The following is a 13,468-nucleotide window of genomic DNA, read 5'->3' on the forward strand; positions in this document are numbered from 1 at the left end:
GCAGCTGCGCAGTATTGAAGTTAGCAACAGTTCAGTCTGACTGGTACAAAAGCTTCTTTCCCATCCTTACAAGCTACATGTCCACAACCAAAATTAAATCAGGAGAACTATATCTTAACAGCTTTCTATGATAAACAATTACTTTATTATAATTAACAAGCACTCCTCAATGGCACACCAACAGAGAAAAGAAAAACATGAAATTTGCAATGCATTTATTAAAGAAATAACCAAGCATCTGAAGTCTACATACAAGCAATGTCAACCACAAGAGAAAAAAAGATGGCAACCGACAAATACAGTTAGCACAACAGAATACAATGATTATAATGACCATACACTGAGAAAACCTCTACCAATAACCCCATGATGAGAAGTCAATGTCATAAACTGTATCCTTCGGACTTTTCAAAGGGCAATGCATGGCTCATTCCTGCCTCAGATCATTTTATTCCTGCCAAGTCCTGCAGAATTAGAAAGAAGCCCCCAGCTGCTTGGTGTAATAAAACACTGCTAACTGAAAAGAAGCAATGTAAAAAACTATAGCGCCTGGCGCAAATCTTACAATGCTGTAGCAAAAATACAATACACGAGAGCGATTAAACGCAACCAGAAATCAATTAAAAGAGCTTGTGCTAACTTTTTTTTTCAGATAATATTAATAACAGCAGTAACCCCTTTAAGGAAATTTTTTCTATTGTGAACATGTTGCAAGGATTCTGCTCTTACACAGAACTGTGCACAGAGAACCAGGACCTCAGTGAATTGTGGTGTACCAAAAACTCACCTTAGTACCTAGAAATCCCCAACCAGCTAGCATCAGCGTCACATTAGCTCTTCGTCCTATAGCAAAGCAACCAATGATTTGACAACCCAGAATATGCGACTTAGGATATACTCAGGAATGGTGGGAAGTGAGAACACTCTTTCGTTATTGTAACTGCGGGACCAGAAATGGGCAGGAGACGTGTTTTAGTGACTCTGGCTTTTAATTGCTCATACAGTGCATCTGTACAGGTTTTGCGAACTGTGGACCTCCGTGGTGATCTGCTTCTCTCTCTGTGCTGTTTCCTTCGGGTTCCCTCTTCTTTCCTCCGGACCGGACTCCGCCGCTCAGGGGGATATGGAGGCTCCGTGCTGGCCGCCCACGCCGATGCCGAAGGGGGAAAAGGAAATGAGAGGCAAGTATCAGAATAGAGCCACAGATATGCAGGTGGAAACACAAGGTTGGGGTTAGTGAGGGGAACACGTAGTACAGTGACCTTGCTCTGCTAGTTTAACTTCAAGGAGGAGGGCGAGTGCTCGTGCTTTCCCCCCTGGGGACGTCCCTCAGGTTCCTCCCTCCCCTTTCTGCTAGTCGTCGGGCTTTATCGGTGAACCACCCCAGAAAGCGTTTACGTACCTCCGTGAGCCGTACCCCTCCTGGCGTACGGCTGGGCGACGCGTGGTGTTGGCCTCCAGGCGTTCCCCGTTCTTCCTCTGGTTTCTCGGCGTCTCCTTCCTCCTGCACGGCTCGGTCCGAACTGCTCTCGGAAATCAGCTCCCAGGTCCACTCCTGATCCGTCGGCTCTCCTTCAGAGCGAGGGGTCTCGTCGATCCTCCTGATGCTGTCGCTCCTCTTGTCCTCGCTCTCTCCGCTTCCTCCTCTCCTCCGCTCCTCTTCTCCGCTTTCTCGTCCTTCTTCTCTCCGCTCCTCCACGCTGCTTCCCGCCACTCCGCTCCTCTCCACTCTGACCGCTCCTCCGGTGTATAGACACACCTGGGGCTGGGCGTTCTCCTCCTTTATCCACCTGGGAGACTCCGCCTCTTCTATACCGCCGGGCTGGTTAAAGGGCCATACGTCTTCCTCGTCACAACTGTAGGTGTCGGGGCTGTACCACTCCGAATACTGCGTGGGCTGTGGAAAGAAGAGGGGGGGGTCACATTGGGTCAGTTCGCGCCCTGTGGCGGTGCTCCCAAGGGGGACCCCGTTACACACCTCCCCCCTGGACGCTTCCGCTCGGGAAGCGGATGACGAGACAGAAAATCAGCCCCAACGTTGTCCACACCCCGCTTGTGGCACACTCTGAAGTTGTACGGCTGCAATGCCAGGAACCACCTCATGACCCTGGCATTGGAGGATTTGTTCCGTGCCATCCAAGTAAGGGGCGCATGGTCTGTGTAGAGCGAGAAGGGCCGGCCCTCGAGGTAATAGGCCAATTTTTCCACAGCCCAACGGATAGCCAGGCACTCCTTCTCTACCGTAGCATACTTTAGTTCCCGCGGGAACAGTTTCCGACTGACGAACAGGATTGGGTGGTCCAATCCGTCCCGGCCTTCTTGGGACAACACCGCGCCGATCCCAAACTCGGACGCGTCCGTGTGCAAGGCGAATGGACGGGTATAATCCGGTGAATTGAGGACGGGGGTGGAAGTGATCCTTTTCTTCAACTCGTTGAAAGAGTCCAACATGACCACCGTGGGTTTGGCCAGTGCGGCCTGCTTGACAGAGGTCTGCAGGGCATCCGTGAGGGGGGAGGCCACCTGAGCAAAGTTCGGTATAAACCGTCGATAGTACCCTATTAGCCCCAAAAACGCACGCAGTTCTTTTTTTGTGGTGGGAAACGGTGCCTCCGAAATGGCCCGGACTTTCTCCGTTTGTGGCTCGATCATGCCGTGTCCCAGGATGTACCCCAGGTACTTCACTTTGTGAAAGGCTATCCGCGATTTTCTTGCATTAATCTTCAGTCCCGCCTGGTTCAGGGTATTTATTTATTTATTTATTTATTCAAAGTTTTATATAGCGCGAACAGGATCCTTACAGATATCAGAGCGCTTCACAAAGACAGGGAGGGGCAATAGGAGTAAACAGAGATAATGGGAACAGTATAATAGTCAGTGACATGGTAATAACATGGATGATAGAAACAAACATAAAACCAATCCATATATGATCAGGTAAATAACATGGTAACATGGTAATAACATGGTAATAACATGGTAAGTAACATGGTAATAACATGGATGATAAAAACAAACATAAAACCAATCCATATATGATAAGGTAAGGGAGTAGTATAGAGCAGCACAGGTCATTGATCCGACTACAATGGCGTACAGGTGGATCAGTAAACCAACGTGTATCATATCTTGGTCGGTAGTAAGAGAGTAGCGTAATAGTGCCCCCAACAAGTCAAGTATAGTGCCAGGGGATATGCAGAGCAGCGGTACAAGCAATGCAGAGTCTCTGACCCAACATCTGTAGCGATCAGGAGATCTTGGCCAGAAGCAATGTTTTCACCTCTTTCTTGAAGAGTGCAGTGGAGGTGATTAGCCTTGTTTCAGGAGGGAGCGCATTCCAGATCCTGGGTGCCATTCCAGAGAAGGAGCGTTTGTAAGTTTTCGCTTTCCGAAATCTACGAGGTTTCAGGAGTAGATTTTTAGCACTCCTATTGGATCTCGAACCTCCTGATATAGACAGCTTTTGAGCGAGGTAGTTGGGTGCCTTGTGGTGCACGGCCGCGTGTGTCATAGTTGCAATTTTTAGCTGTATTCTGGCTTCAAAAGGCAGCCATTTTAGAGACTTTAGGTCTGGGGATATGTGCGAGTGCTTTCTAGAGCCAGTAATGAGTCTCGCGGCAGCGTTCAGGGAGGCTCTTAAGGGTGCTGTTGTGGATTGTGGGAGACCGCTGAGGGTCGCAATTCCGTAGTCTATTCGAGGGATGACTAGAGCTTGTACAGCAGTTTGGAAGTCTTTGGCCGGGAGGAAGGGTTTAATTTTCCTCAGCGTGTTAATTTGGAAATTAGCTGCTTTTGTGGCTTTGCTGACGTGCTGCTGCATGTCGAGCTTGGCGTCGAGTGTGATGCCTAGGGATTTCGCCGAGTCCACGATGGTAGGTTGGACATTGAGTGCTGTTAGGTTGTTGAGCCAGGTTTGGGTGGTGGAGATTTTCGCCGGAGGTGAGATGAGTAGGAACTCAGTTTTTAGAGCATTCAGTTTGAGGTGATTATCGGCCAGCCAGGATTGGGTGTTAATAAGCGTGGAATTCAGCTGTTTGATGTCTTCCGGGGACTGTAACTTTAGATAGAGTTGTGTGTCATCAGCGTACATATGGAATTGAACATTGGATGCTTGAAGCAAGGTGGCGAGGGGTTCCATAACGAGGTTGAACAGTGTAGGAGAGAGGGTGGATCCTTGTGGAACCCCTAGATCTGCAGGCACAGGTGTAGATAGTACATTGTCGATCTTGAACCTCTGAGACCGGTTGTGAAGGAAAGACGAAAACCATTTGAGAACAGTTCCCGATAGCCCCATCCTAGTACTTAGCAGCTCCAACAAGTTCTCATGTTTGACCGTGTCAAATGCTGACGAGAGATCAAGAAGGATGAGGAGGCAGGACTCATTACGATCCAGAATTTGGAGGGCGTCATCAATTATGTGTGTCATAGCTGTTTCCGTGCTATGTTTCGCTCTGAAACCTGATTGATGAGGGTTGAGGAGGTCAAATTGATCAATGTGTTTTGTTAGTTGGAGTTGGACACATTTCTCCAACAGTTTGGCCAGGGTGGGGATATTGGTGATGGGCCGATAATTGTTTAGGTCAGACGGGTCAGCTGTAGGTTTCTTGAGTATAGGCGTGACTTGCCCCACCTTAAGGGAGTCTGGAATGTGTCCTTGTTGCAAAGAGCTGTTAATGATCTTGGTCCAGAGAGGGAGGAGCAAGGGGATAAAGTCTTTTACAGCATTAGCAGGTAGAGGGTCTGTGTGGTGATTAGAGGGCTTCAAAGTGCAGAGCAGTTTGTGTATAGCTTCTTCCGAGTAGGTGTCGAAGTACTGCCAGGATGCCTTGTTTTTAGGTTGAGTGTCAACCATTCTGGTGTAGTTGGAGTATCGATTTACATCCATGATGAGGTCATTTCTTATGTTGTCAGTCTTATGTTTAAAGAAAGCAGAGAAGGCTTCACAGTGTGGAGTGTCATTTGTTGTGCTATTTGATTGTGTGGGTTGTGCCTTTGTTTGGGTCTTGATTAGCTCGAACAGTTTTCTTGGCCTATTCTTCGCTTGGTCCAACTGGCGGCTGAAGAAGTCCGACTTTGTGCGCTTTATTTTCCTAAAGTAGGCATTTCTCTTGTTCTTGAGCTTTTTGAGATGCAGTGCTGAAGGGTCCGATCTCCAGGTGCGCTCTGCCATTCGCATATTACGCCTTTCGTCATTGAGACTGTCATCATACCAGGGGTTAGAAATTTTGGTGGAGACTCTCTTCAGTTGCAGAGGGGAGACTTCATTGACTATTGTATTCATAGAGTCAAGGTAGTGGTCAGTCAGTGATTGAACATCTGAGGCACCTGAAGGGGGAAGGAGGAGGTTGCCGATGTGGGGAGGTAGGGTGGAGGGGTTAAGATTCTTCAAATCCCTTTTCCATGTTTTGGATTTGATTGGTTGAGTAGGGTTAGGTTTAACTTTTTCGTTGATAAAAAAGGTGATAATGCGGTGATCTGACCAATCGCAGGGTAGAATCGCTTCCAGTTGAATAGCGTTCTCTTTGGCAATGATGAGATCGAGTATCGCGCCTCTGTCGTGTGTTGGTTTATCGCATAATTGGGTGAGGTCAAGCGCATTGAGGAAAGTTTTTAGACTATTCACTGAAGTGTCTTTCTGATCGTTCCAGTGGAGATTGAAGTCACCCAGGTAGACTTGAGTGGTCTGCCGACCGGCGTTGGAAGTGATCAGGTCCATGACTTGTTGGGTGAATATGAGATTGTCACCAGGCGGGTGATAAATGAGATGTAGAGTACATACTTGTTTGCCCTCACTGATGATGTCTAGGCAGAGGAGTTCACAGGAGGAGAGGGAGGGTGAGGTGACTTGAGTAACGGAGAGGTTGCTCTTAACAATGCATGCAATTCCCCCGCCCGTCTTGCCAGGAGACCTGTCCAGCCTAATGATGTGATAGTTGGGGGGGACTAGTATGTCCATAATCGGGGTAGAGGCTTCAGTGAGCCACGTTTCCGTTAGAAAGGCTAGGTCTAGCTCCCTATTTAAGACAAGATCCGCGATGTCGGAGGAATGTCTCTGGGCCGATCTGCAGTTTAGTAGGATGCATTTGAGTTTGGGAGAGAGAAGGGTGGTCGAGCTTTCTAGTGTGAGGGGAACTTTCCTGAGGTTGTTAGGGACGGAGCCTCTGTTGTTGAGTGTTGGGAGCCTCAGAGCGTTTGTGGGAATTGTGGGTATGGGGATGTGCGAATTGGAAAAACCTTTTACCGGACCTGGGCCATAAGAGCGTAGGAGAGAGCAAAGGTCGAGGTCCGACAAGGGGCTGAGAACACGACGGGGGCGGTGGGAGTTATTGCGAACGGGGATAGTGGACCATTGCTGGTGTCGTCGGGGGCGAGTGTATGTAGGAAGGGTGCGTCGTTTGTAGGGTAGTGGGATGGTGGGAGGTAGACTGGGCTGTGAGGAGAGAAGGTCTTTGATTGCGTGGATGTCTTTTTTGATTTGTAAAATTTCCTCCTTGACTTGTTGGAGTGTGGATAAGGTCAAGTCAGGAGGGTTGATGAGGTGTTCCGCGGTGCTAATGGGTGGGATGGTATTCAAGGTGTGGACGTGTTTGTGGGCGAGGGGTGTGAGTGGTGAAGGTGAGGCAGGCGGAGGGTGGGAAGCATAGATAGTGACTTCAGTGGGAGGCGGTACAGGTGAGTAGAAGAGTGAGTGAAGGTTGAAGACAGTGGGGGAGACAGGAGGGTAGTGAGGGCTAAGAATAGGAGGTGGGAGAGAGGGGGGTGATAGGGTAAGTGAGGAGGTATGTTCTGTATCTTGTGTTGGGAGGGGGATGACGTTATGAGTGGGAGTGGGGAGGGAGCGGGGAAGGGAGAGGTGTCTGCCATGGGGTGGTTGGGTGGATAAACTCCGAGTGATGGTGTGTGCAGATGTAGGCGTGTTGTGGGTGGGAGTTGTTGTGTCGGGTGTGAGAGACACGTGGGTGGGAGTGGAGAGAGAGATGGGGAGGGAGAGGTGTCTGTCGAGGGGGAGATGGGAGGGGGTGAATAAACTTTGGGCGGTGGCTTGTTCTAATGGTGGAGTGTTGTGGGTGGGGGATGGTCTGTCCGAGGGGAGAGGGATGGAGGGGGTGTGTGTGGGGATAAGAAGTGTCATGTTGGAGGGGCTACTAGTATGTGCGGTGGGGATATTCGTGACTGTCCTTGGGGAGTGGCGTGCGTTAACAGCGGGTGGGCCATTTACTGGGGTACTGGTGGTAGAGGTGTAGTAGGTGGTGGCTACGAGGTCAGGGGGGATAGTGCTGGCGGACTTCTGGGTTCGGGTCCGCAGTTTGGAGAGGTGCTCTTTGAACTTGGGGAACAGGTTGTCTAGTAGTTCCAGGTTCTTGTCCGTGGCTTGGATCAGGACAATCCCGGTATTATAGATTGTAATGGTAGACCTGCCAGGGAAGAGGTGGGAAGGTGTGATGGTGAGAGTTGAGCCATGGGTTGTTTTCTTGGTGATGGAGACTGTGAGTAGAGATAGGAAAGTTTTTCTCCATTGGGCTCTGCGTGAGGTGTGGAAGATGAAATCAGTATTCAGGGCTCCATTGCCTGATGAGAAGTAGGTGTCAGCAAAGGGTGTTTCCGGGTGCGCCCTCAAGAAGTTGTGTTTGAAACGTTTAGTGGCACTTTTGGAGAGAGGGGTGGAGGGGTAGTTAATTCTAAAAGTGTGCTTGCCGTTGAGCTCCATTTTAGAGAGGCTGTGGTGTTAGGTGTCTGAACTAGGGCGATAGTACACGCTGTCAGCCGCTAGTTACAGGGCCAAGGAGGACACTAGTGAGTGAGCACAGATATAGGGGGTGGAAGTCAGTGTGATCCCCGAACAGCCAGTGCGTGGGAGCATCTTATCAGATGTATCCTATATACAAGGTAGCAGTCAGCTTACACCGTGTGACCAGCTATGCGAGGTAAGGCCTATTAGGTGGAGGCTAAGTTACATATCAGAATGTACAAGGTAGCAGCAATGTAGTCTAGGCTTAGAAAGTGGCTGGGCGCAGTTTGCCTGACAGAGAGAGTTGGATGAGGTAGTAATAATCAGTGCAATATCGTGACGTAGCTTACAATGAAAACCCAATAAGAAAATAAATAAATGCGGAAGCGGACAGCGAATGATGGGGATAAAGGTGAGATATGTGCAGCTTGCCGCATATAAAATACAGGCTAGAATAGAGCTAAACTACTAATGAGTTACTAAATCCCATAAATGTGCATACATATTGCAGTAATAACAGTATAGCACTACAATAAAAATACAATAAAATACAGGCTAGAATAGGGCTAAACTACTAATGAGTTACTAAGTCCCATAAATGTGCATATATATTGCAGCAATAACAATATAACACTAGAATATACGATGGCAGTGTGAAAGCAATGCATACAGTGTAGTAATCCAGTAATAAGACAATAAGATAAAATAAGATAAAATAAATCAAAAATCAAGAATCAACATTGACCTTAGTTAATAAACACGTTATATGAGGTAGCAATCTGTGCATTACAAATGACCAAAGTACAGGTATAAGTAAAATACTGCAATAAAAGGCAGACATTTTTCCATATATGAGGTAGCAATCTGTGCAATACAAAAAGTTCAAAATGCAAGTAGAAGTATAGTACTGCAGTAACCGGCAGCCATTCTTACCAGAGAAGGTGTAGATACATAATAGAGCAAAGTATTCGGTAAAAAGTTCAAACAATGAAGCCCACCCCGAAGAGAGACTAGTCAGAGATGGCCGCCATCTAGGTGAGATAGAGATAGTAGTCCTCTGTTTATTGCTGTTGCTTAGATAGCAGGGAAGAGCTGCTTCCCTTCCCATTCATACAAGCAGTGGGGATAGAATTATTAGTCCTCTGTCAATTGCTATTAGGGGGAGGAATTGCACTTCCTGTTAGAGCCAGCAATGCTCAAGGCTCACTGTGAGGAATGCTTATCTCTGTGTGTGGGAGTAGGCTGAGGAGCCTCGTGGACAGAGGTACCGACGGAGATTTATGGCTACAGTTTAATGGCTCCAGCCATTTTAAACAAAGGGGTAGTTTAAAAAGTTTAAAAAGTTTAAAAAAGAATGAGCCAGAGGGAGGGAGAAGTAAATACCTTAAGTCTCTGTGTTCCTCTTGAGTATGTCAGCAGATTTTTGCATAGCTTTAGTACACAGAGTGTCTCAGTCCCATCTGATTTGCCGTTATTTGAACCAACAGTATCTCAGTCCCTTTCGCTCTGCAGAGACAAGTTGCATGTATGTGCGTGAACTCACATGCCTGGTTCGGGGCTCCACTCCTGTGTGATCCTGCGTAGTGGCGCTAGACTCGTTGTTGCTGTGGAGCGGGCGGGCGGTGTTGTCTGGTCAGGCTCCCAGAGCTTCGGCTGCCTCTGCCTGGGGTGCCCTCCTATGCTCCAGTAGTGCCGTGTGATCTCTCTGCCCCCTCCCGGTGCCTCTGGTCACCTATGTTGTCGAGGGCTTGGCCCAGTTCACCGGTGCAGCAGTCCGCATCTCTTCCTTGTGGCGGGAGGGGGGGGGGGGTGCTCTTTTAGCCCGCTAAACTCTTGCTGTGGCGCGGGCGGGCGGTGTCGAAGGAAAAGCTGCTCCCAACAGCACTATACTAGCTGCTTGGTACGAATTGAAGCCTTTCAAGACGCAAGTGAATCGCTGTATCGTGAGGTTCGGCACACTCGAGGCTGACAGAGGTCTTGGCAGGCTCCCGGAGCTTCAGCTGCCTCTGTCTGGGGTGCCCTCCTATGCTCCTGTAGAGCAGTGTTCTCTCTGCCCCACCGATGCCTCTGGGACACCTATGCTGTCTAGGGCTTGGCCCGGTTCACCGGTGCCCCAGCCCGGTGCACCAGCCGCGTCTCTTCCGTGCAGTGGGCGGGGGAGGGGGGCTTCTTTTAGCCCGCGTTCTCCCAGCTTGCTACAGCCTCCGCCGCCCCTGGGATGCGACGGGGGTGTCCTCTAAGGCCGCTTAGAAATCCGTGATGGGCTGATGGTAGCGGGGGGGGGGGTGACTTCACGCGTGCGAGCTCAGCCGGCTCCCTGAATTTCAGCCGCCTCTGTTACGCTACGGTGGTGCCCTCTACCGCAGCTTCAGCCGCCCTTGCGGGGGTGCCTTCCTATCCCGCCGTGAGTCCACTGCTGTGCACAGGATGTTCCGCAGATGTTCCACAGGTCCTGTTGTTTTAGTGACTTTTCTGTCACTATATCTGCTTAGTTCCGTTTCGTTGCAGTGTCGGCTCCGCAGGCTCCGGGATTATCAGCGCTGGGGGTGTCTGCGGCGAGAGTCCGACCTCGGGACTTTACAGTCTCCAGCCTCCGTTCATCCGGTCAGTCGCAATCGGTTGTTTTAGTGACTTTTCCGTCACTATATCTGCTTAGTTCCGTTTCGTCTCGTCGTGCTGATGGTGCTGGTGGGTGCTAACAGGGATAATGCCCTAAACGGGATCCCAAGCACTGGGAGCTCTTCACGGGAGCTCCAACACTTGCGACAGGTGCCTCAAATGGGTCTTCCAGTCGGGGCTGAACACCACAATGTCGTCCAGGTACGCTGAGGTGAAGGACGACAGACCGTGTAGTACGTTATTCATAAGTCTCTGAAAGGTGGCGGGGGCTCCGTGAAGGCCAAACGGTAGCACCGTGAACTCATAATGGCCCTCCGCAGTTGAAAAGGCTGTTTTATGCCGGTCCTCCTCCCTCAGCGGTACCTGCCAGTACCCTTTTGTGAGGTCTATCGTGCTTATGTACTGCGCATCTCCCAACTTCTCTATGAGTTCGTCAATCCGAGGGATGGGATATGCATCGAACTTCGAGATGGCGTTTAGGGCCCGAAAGTCCATACAGAATCTGCGTGATCCGTCCGGTTTGGGTATGAGAACGATTGGGCTTGACCAGTTGCTGTGTGAGGGGCGTATGATGCCTAGTTGTAACATGTCAGTTACCTCGCGGCGTATGTCTTGTCTTCTGGCTTCTGGGATCCGATAAGGCCGTATTTTTACGGTCTTCCCTGGATCGGTGTCTATTCGGTGTTCGGCCATCGAGGTTTTCCCCGGGAGGTCTGAAAACACCTGTTCTTGATTCAGCAGGACGTCCAGCAACTCTTGTTTTCCCTCCTGTCTCAAATCATCGTTGATCACTAGCAGGGGAATCGTGGAGAGGCAAGGGTTTTTATCCGACTCAGCAAGGTGGACCGGGTGGGGGGTGTCCCTAACCACTTCTTTAGCAGGTTTATGTGGTAGACTTGCTTTTTTCTGGCGTTCACTTGTAGCCGGTAACTGGTCTTACCGATCTTCTCCACGACTTGGTACGGACCACTCCACTCCGCTTTGAATTTTTGTGTGGAGGAGGGCAACAACACTAGAGCCCAATCTCCGTTTTCCAAGCTCCTCCATTTCTTTCCTTTATCATAAAGGGTCTTCTGTTTGTTCTGGTGTTTCTCGAGATTGGCGAACGCCAGGTCCCTTAGTTTCCCTAGCTTGGAACGCAGGTTTCGAGCGTATTCCAGTGTATTTGCGGTTTCCTCTGGGGTTTCTTTTTCCCACGCCTCCTTGGTCATGTCCAGTAGGGATCTGGGCTTTCTCCCATATAACATCTCAAAGGCCGAGACCCCTAAACTGCTTTGGGTTTGTCCTCGGATGACATACAAAGCAATGGGAAGCACCTGGTCCCATTCGTTACTGTTGACTTCCAGCATTTTTCTTAAGGTAGTTTTTAGTGTGCGGTTGTATCTCTCTACTAATCCGTCAGTTTGCGGGTGGTATACAGCGGTCCTTATCTGGTGTATGTGAAGCACTTTACATACGTCCCCCATGAGGCGTGACACGAAAGGGGTCCCTTGGTCGGTTAGTATTTCCTTAGGGAAACCCACCCGGGTGAATAGCTCAAGCATCTTGTCCGCCACGTTCTTGGAGGTGGTGGACGTGAGGGGAAAGGCTTCCGGGAATCGCGTGGCATAGTCGACGATGACTAGGACATAAGAATATCCCTTCTTTGTTTTTGGGAGAGGTCCAATAATGTCCATACCAATTCGTTCAAAGGGAACTCCAATAATGGGGAGGGGTTGTAATGGCACCGCAGGGGGCCTCGTCATGTTTCTGGTTTGGCAAATGTCACACTCCTTGCAGTAGGTCAAAGCGTCTTTGTATATCCCTGGCCAGTAAAAACACTTCAGAAGGTTCTGGGTGGTTTTCTCTGCTCCCGTGTGACCGGCCACTAATTGAGAATGCGAAAAGAACAGGACTTGCTCGCGGAATGACACTGGAACCAGCAATTGCTCGGGGTCCTCTTTTCCCCCTTGACGGTACAACAGGCCGTTTTTGATATACAGTCTCGGATAACGCCGTGGGTCCTCGTCTTGGGTTTGATGTGCCTTCTCCCAGGCGTTGATCAATGTGGAGTCATTGGCCTGGGCGAATTGGAAACTGCGGTCCAATGTCCAAGGATCCGAGGAAGCTAACGCCGTCACCGCTTCTGTGGGTCTCCTTGTTTCCAGTGTCTTCTTCGTCTGGGCCATACTCCGCTCGAACATGGACAAAAAGGCCGGGTTGTCTGTTCCGATTATCAGATCTTCAGGGAGCTTAGATAATACCCCGACCCGAACCCTTACTGCTGGTCCTTCCTGGGGTTCTAGGGGCAATAGAGCGACGGGATAGGGTTTCACATCCCCGTGGACGCATCGGATGTATACTTGTTCGTGTGGTATGAGCTGGTGGGGCCTTACGTGGTGGGCCTGTACTACCGACTGGAGGCAGCCAGAATCCAGGAGCGCCTGCACTGGGTTACCGTTTATCCTCATACTTACGCGGTATGCGTGTCCCATCTCCGCCGAGTAGAGGACGGTGCGGGGCAGATATCCTACTTCCATCGGTTCGTCTGCCGGTCTTCTCCTTGGGCAATGTCTGGCTATATGCCCCCAGGTCCCGCACTCAAAGCACTGTGGTCCCGTGTGAGGGAGGGGTTCGCTTTTCCAGGGACGGGGTTTGGGTGGTTCTGGAGCCCTCAGGAGTTTCTTCTCAGGTCTGAAGGGCGTCTTCACCTTGTCAGCCTCCTGGGCCTGCAGGGGTCTCTGTTGTACTCGGGAATATGTGTTAGCCATCTCTACGGCTTGAGCTGTCGTCAGATCAGGGTGTTGTTTTAGCCACCTCTGGGTGGAAAAGGGTAGCGCCTCTACAAACTGTTCCAAATAAATCCGGTCCATTATTTCCTCTTTTGTGCTTTCATTCGGGCTGAGCCACTTGTCGGCGGCCATCTTCAATCTGACAAAGAGGGTTTTTGGCGTTTCTCCTGTTACACCTCGTTCTCGCCGGAACCTCAGCCGGTAAGCTTCCCGGTCCAATCCCAGATGGTCCAGGATAATCCGTTTGATATCCGTATAAGGGGTATCACCTCTTGGATTGGCCACCTGGTAGGCGGCTTGGGCCTCGCCAACCAACAGCGGGGCCAAAAAAAACGGCCATTTGGCCCCA

The 13,468-nt window shown here is 50.1% G+C and overlaps 1 protein-coding gene across 1 annotated transcript; it reads right to left on the reverse strand.

Annotated features, from left to right (window-relative positions):
* Positions 1–1,282: 1,282 nt before the first annotated feature.
* On the reverse strand, positions 1,283–13,251 carry LOC147727962 (uncharacterized). The gene is made up of 2 exons (XM_086963709.1): positions 12,805–13,251; positions 1,283–1,897 (listed from the first exon to the last, which is right to left on the reverse strand). Exons 1-2 carry the CDS (start codon positions 13,249–13,251, stop codon positions 1,283–1,285), a joined length of 1,062 nt encoding a protein of 353 aa, XP_086819835.1.
* Between the last annotated feature and the right edge of the window lie 217 nt (positions 13,252–13,468).

This window comes from Lissotriton vulgaris, chromosome 3_1, assembly GCF_964263255.1.
Source record: "Lissotriton vulgaris chromosome 3_1, aLisVul1.2, whole genome shotgun sequence".
NCBI classification, from domain to species: Eukaryota; Metazoa; Chordata; class Amphibia; order Caudata; family Salamandridae; genus Lissotriton; species Lissotriton vulgaris.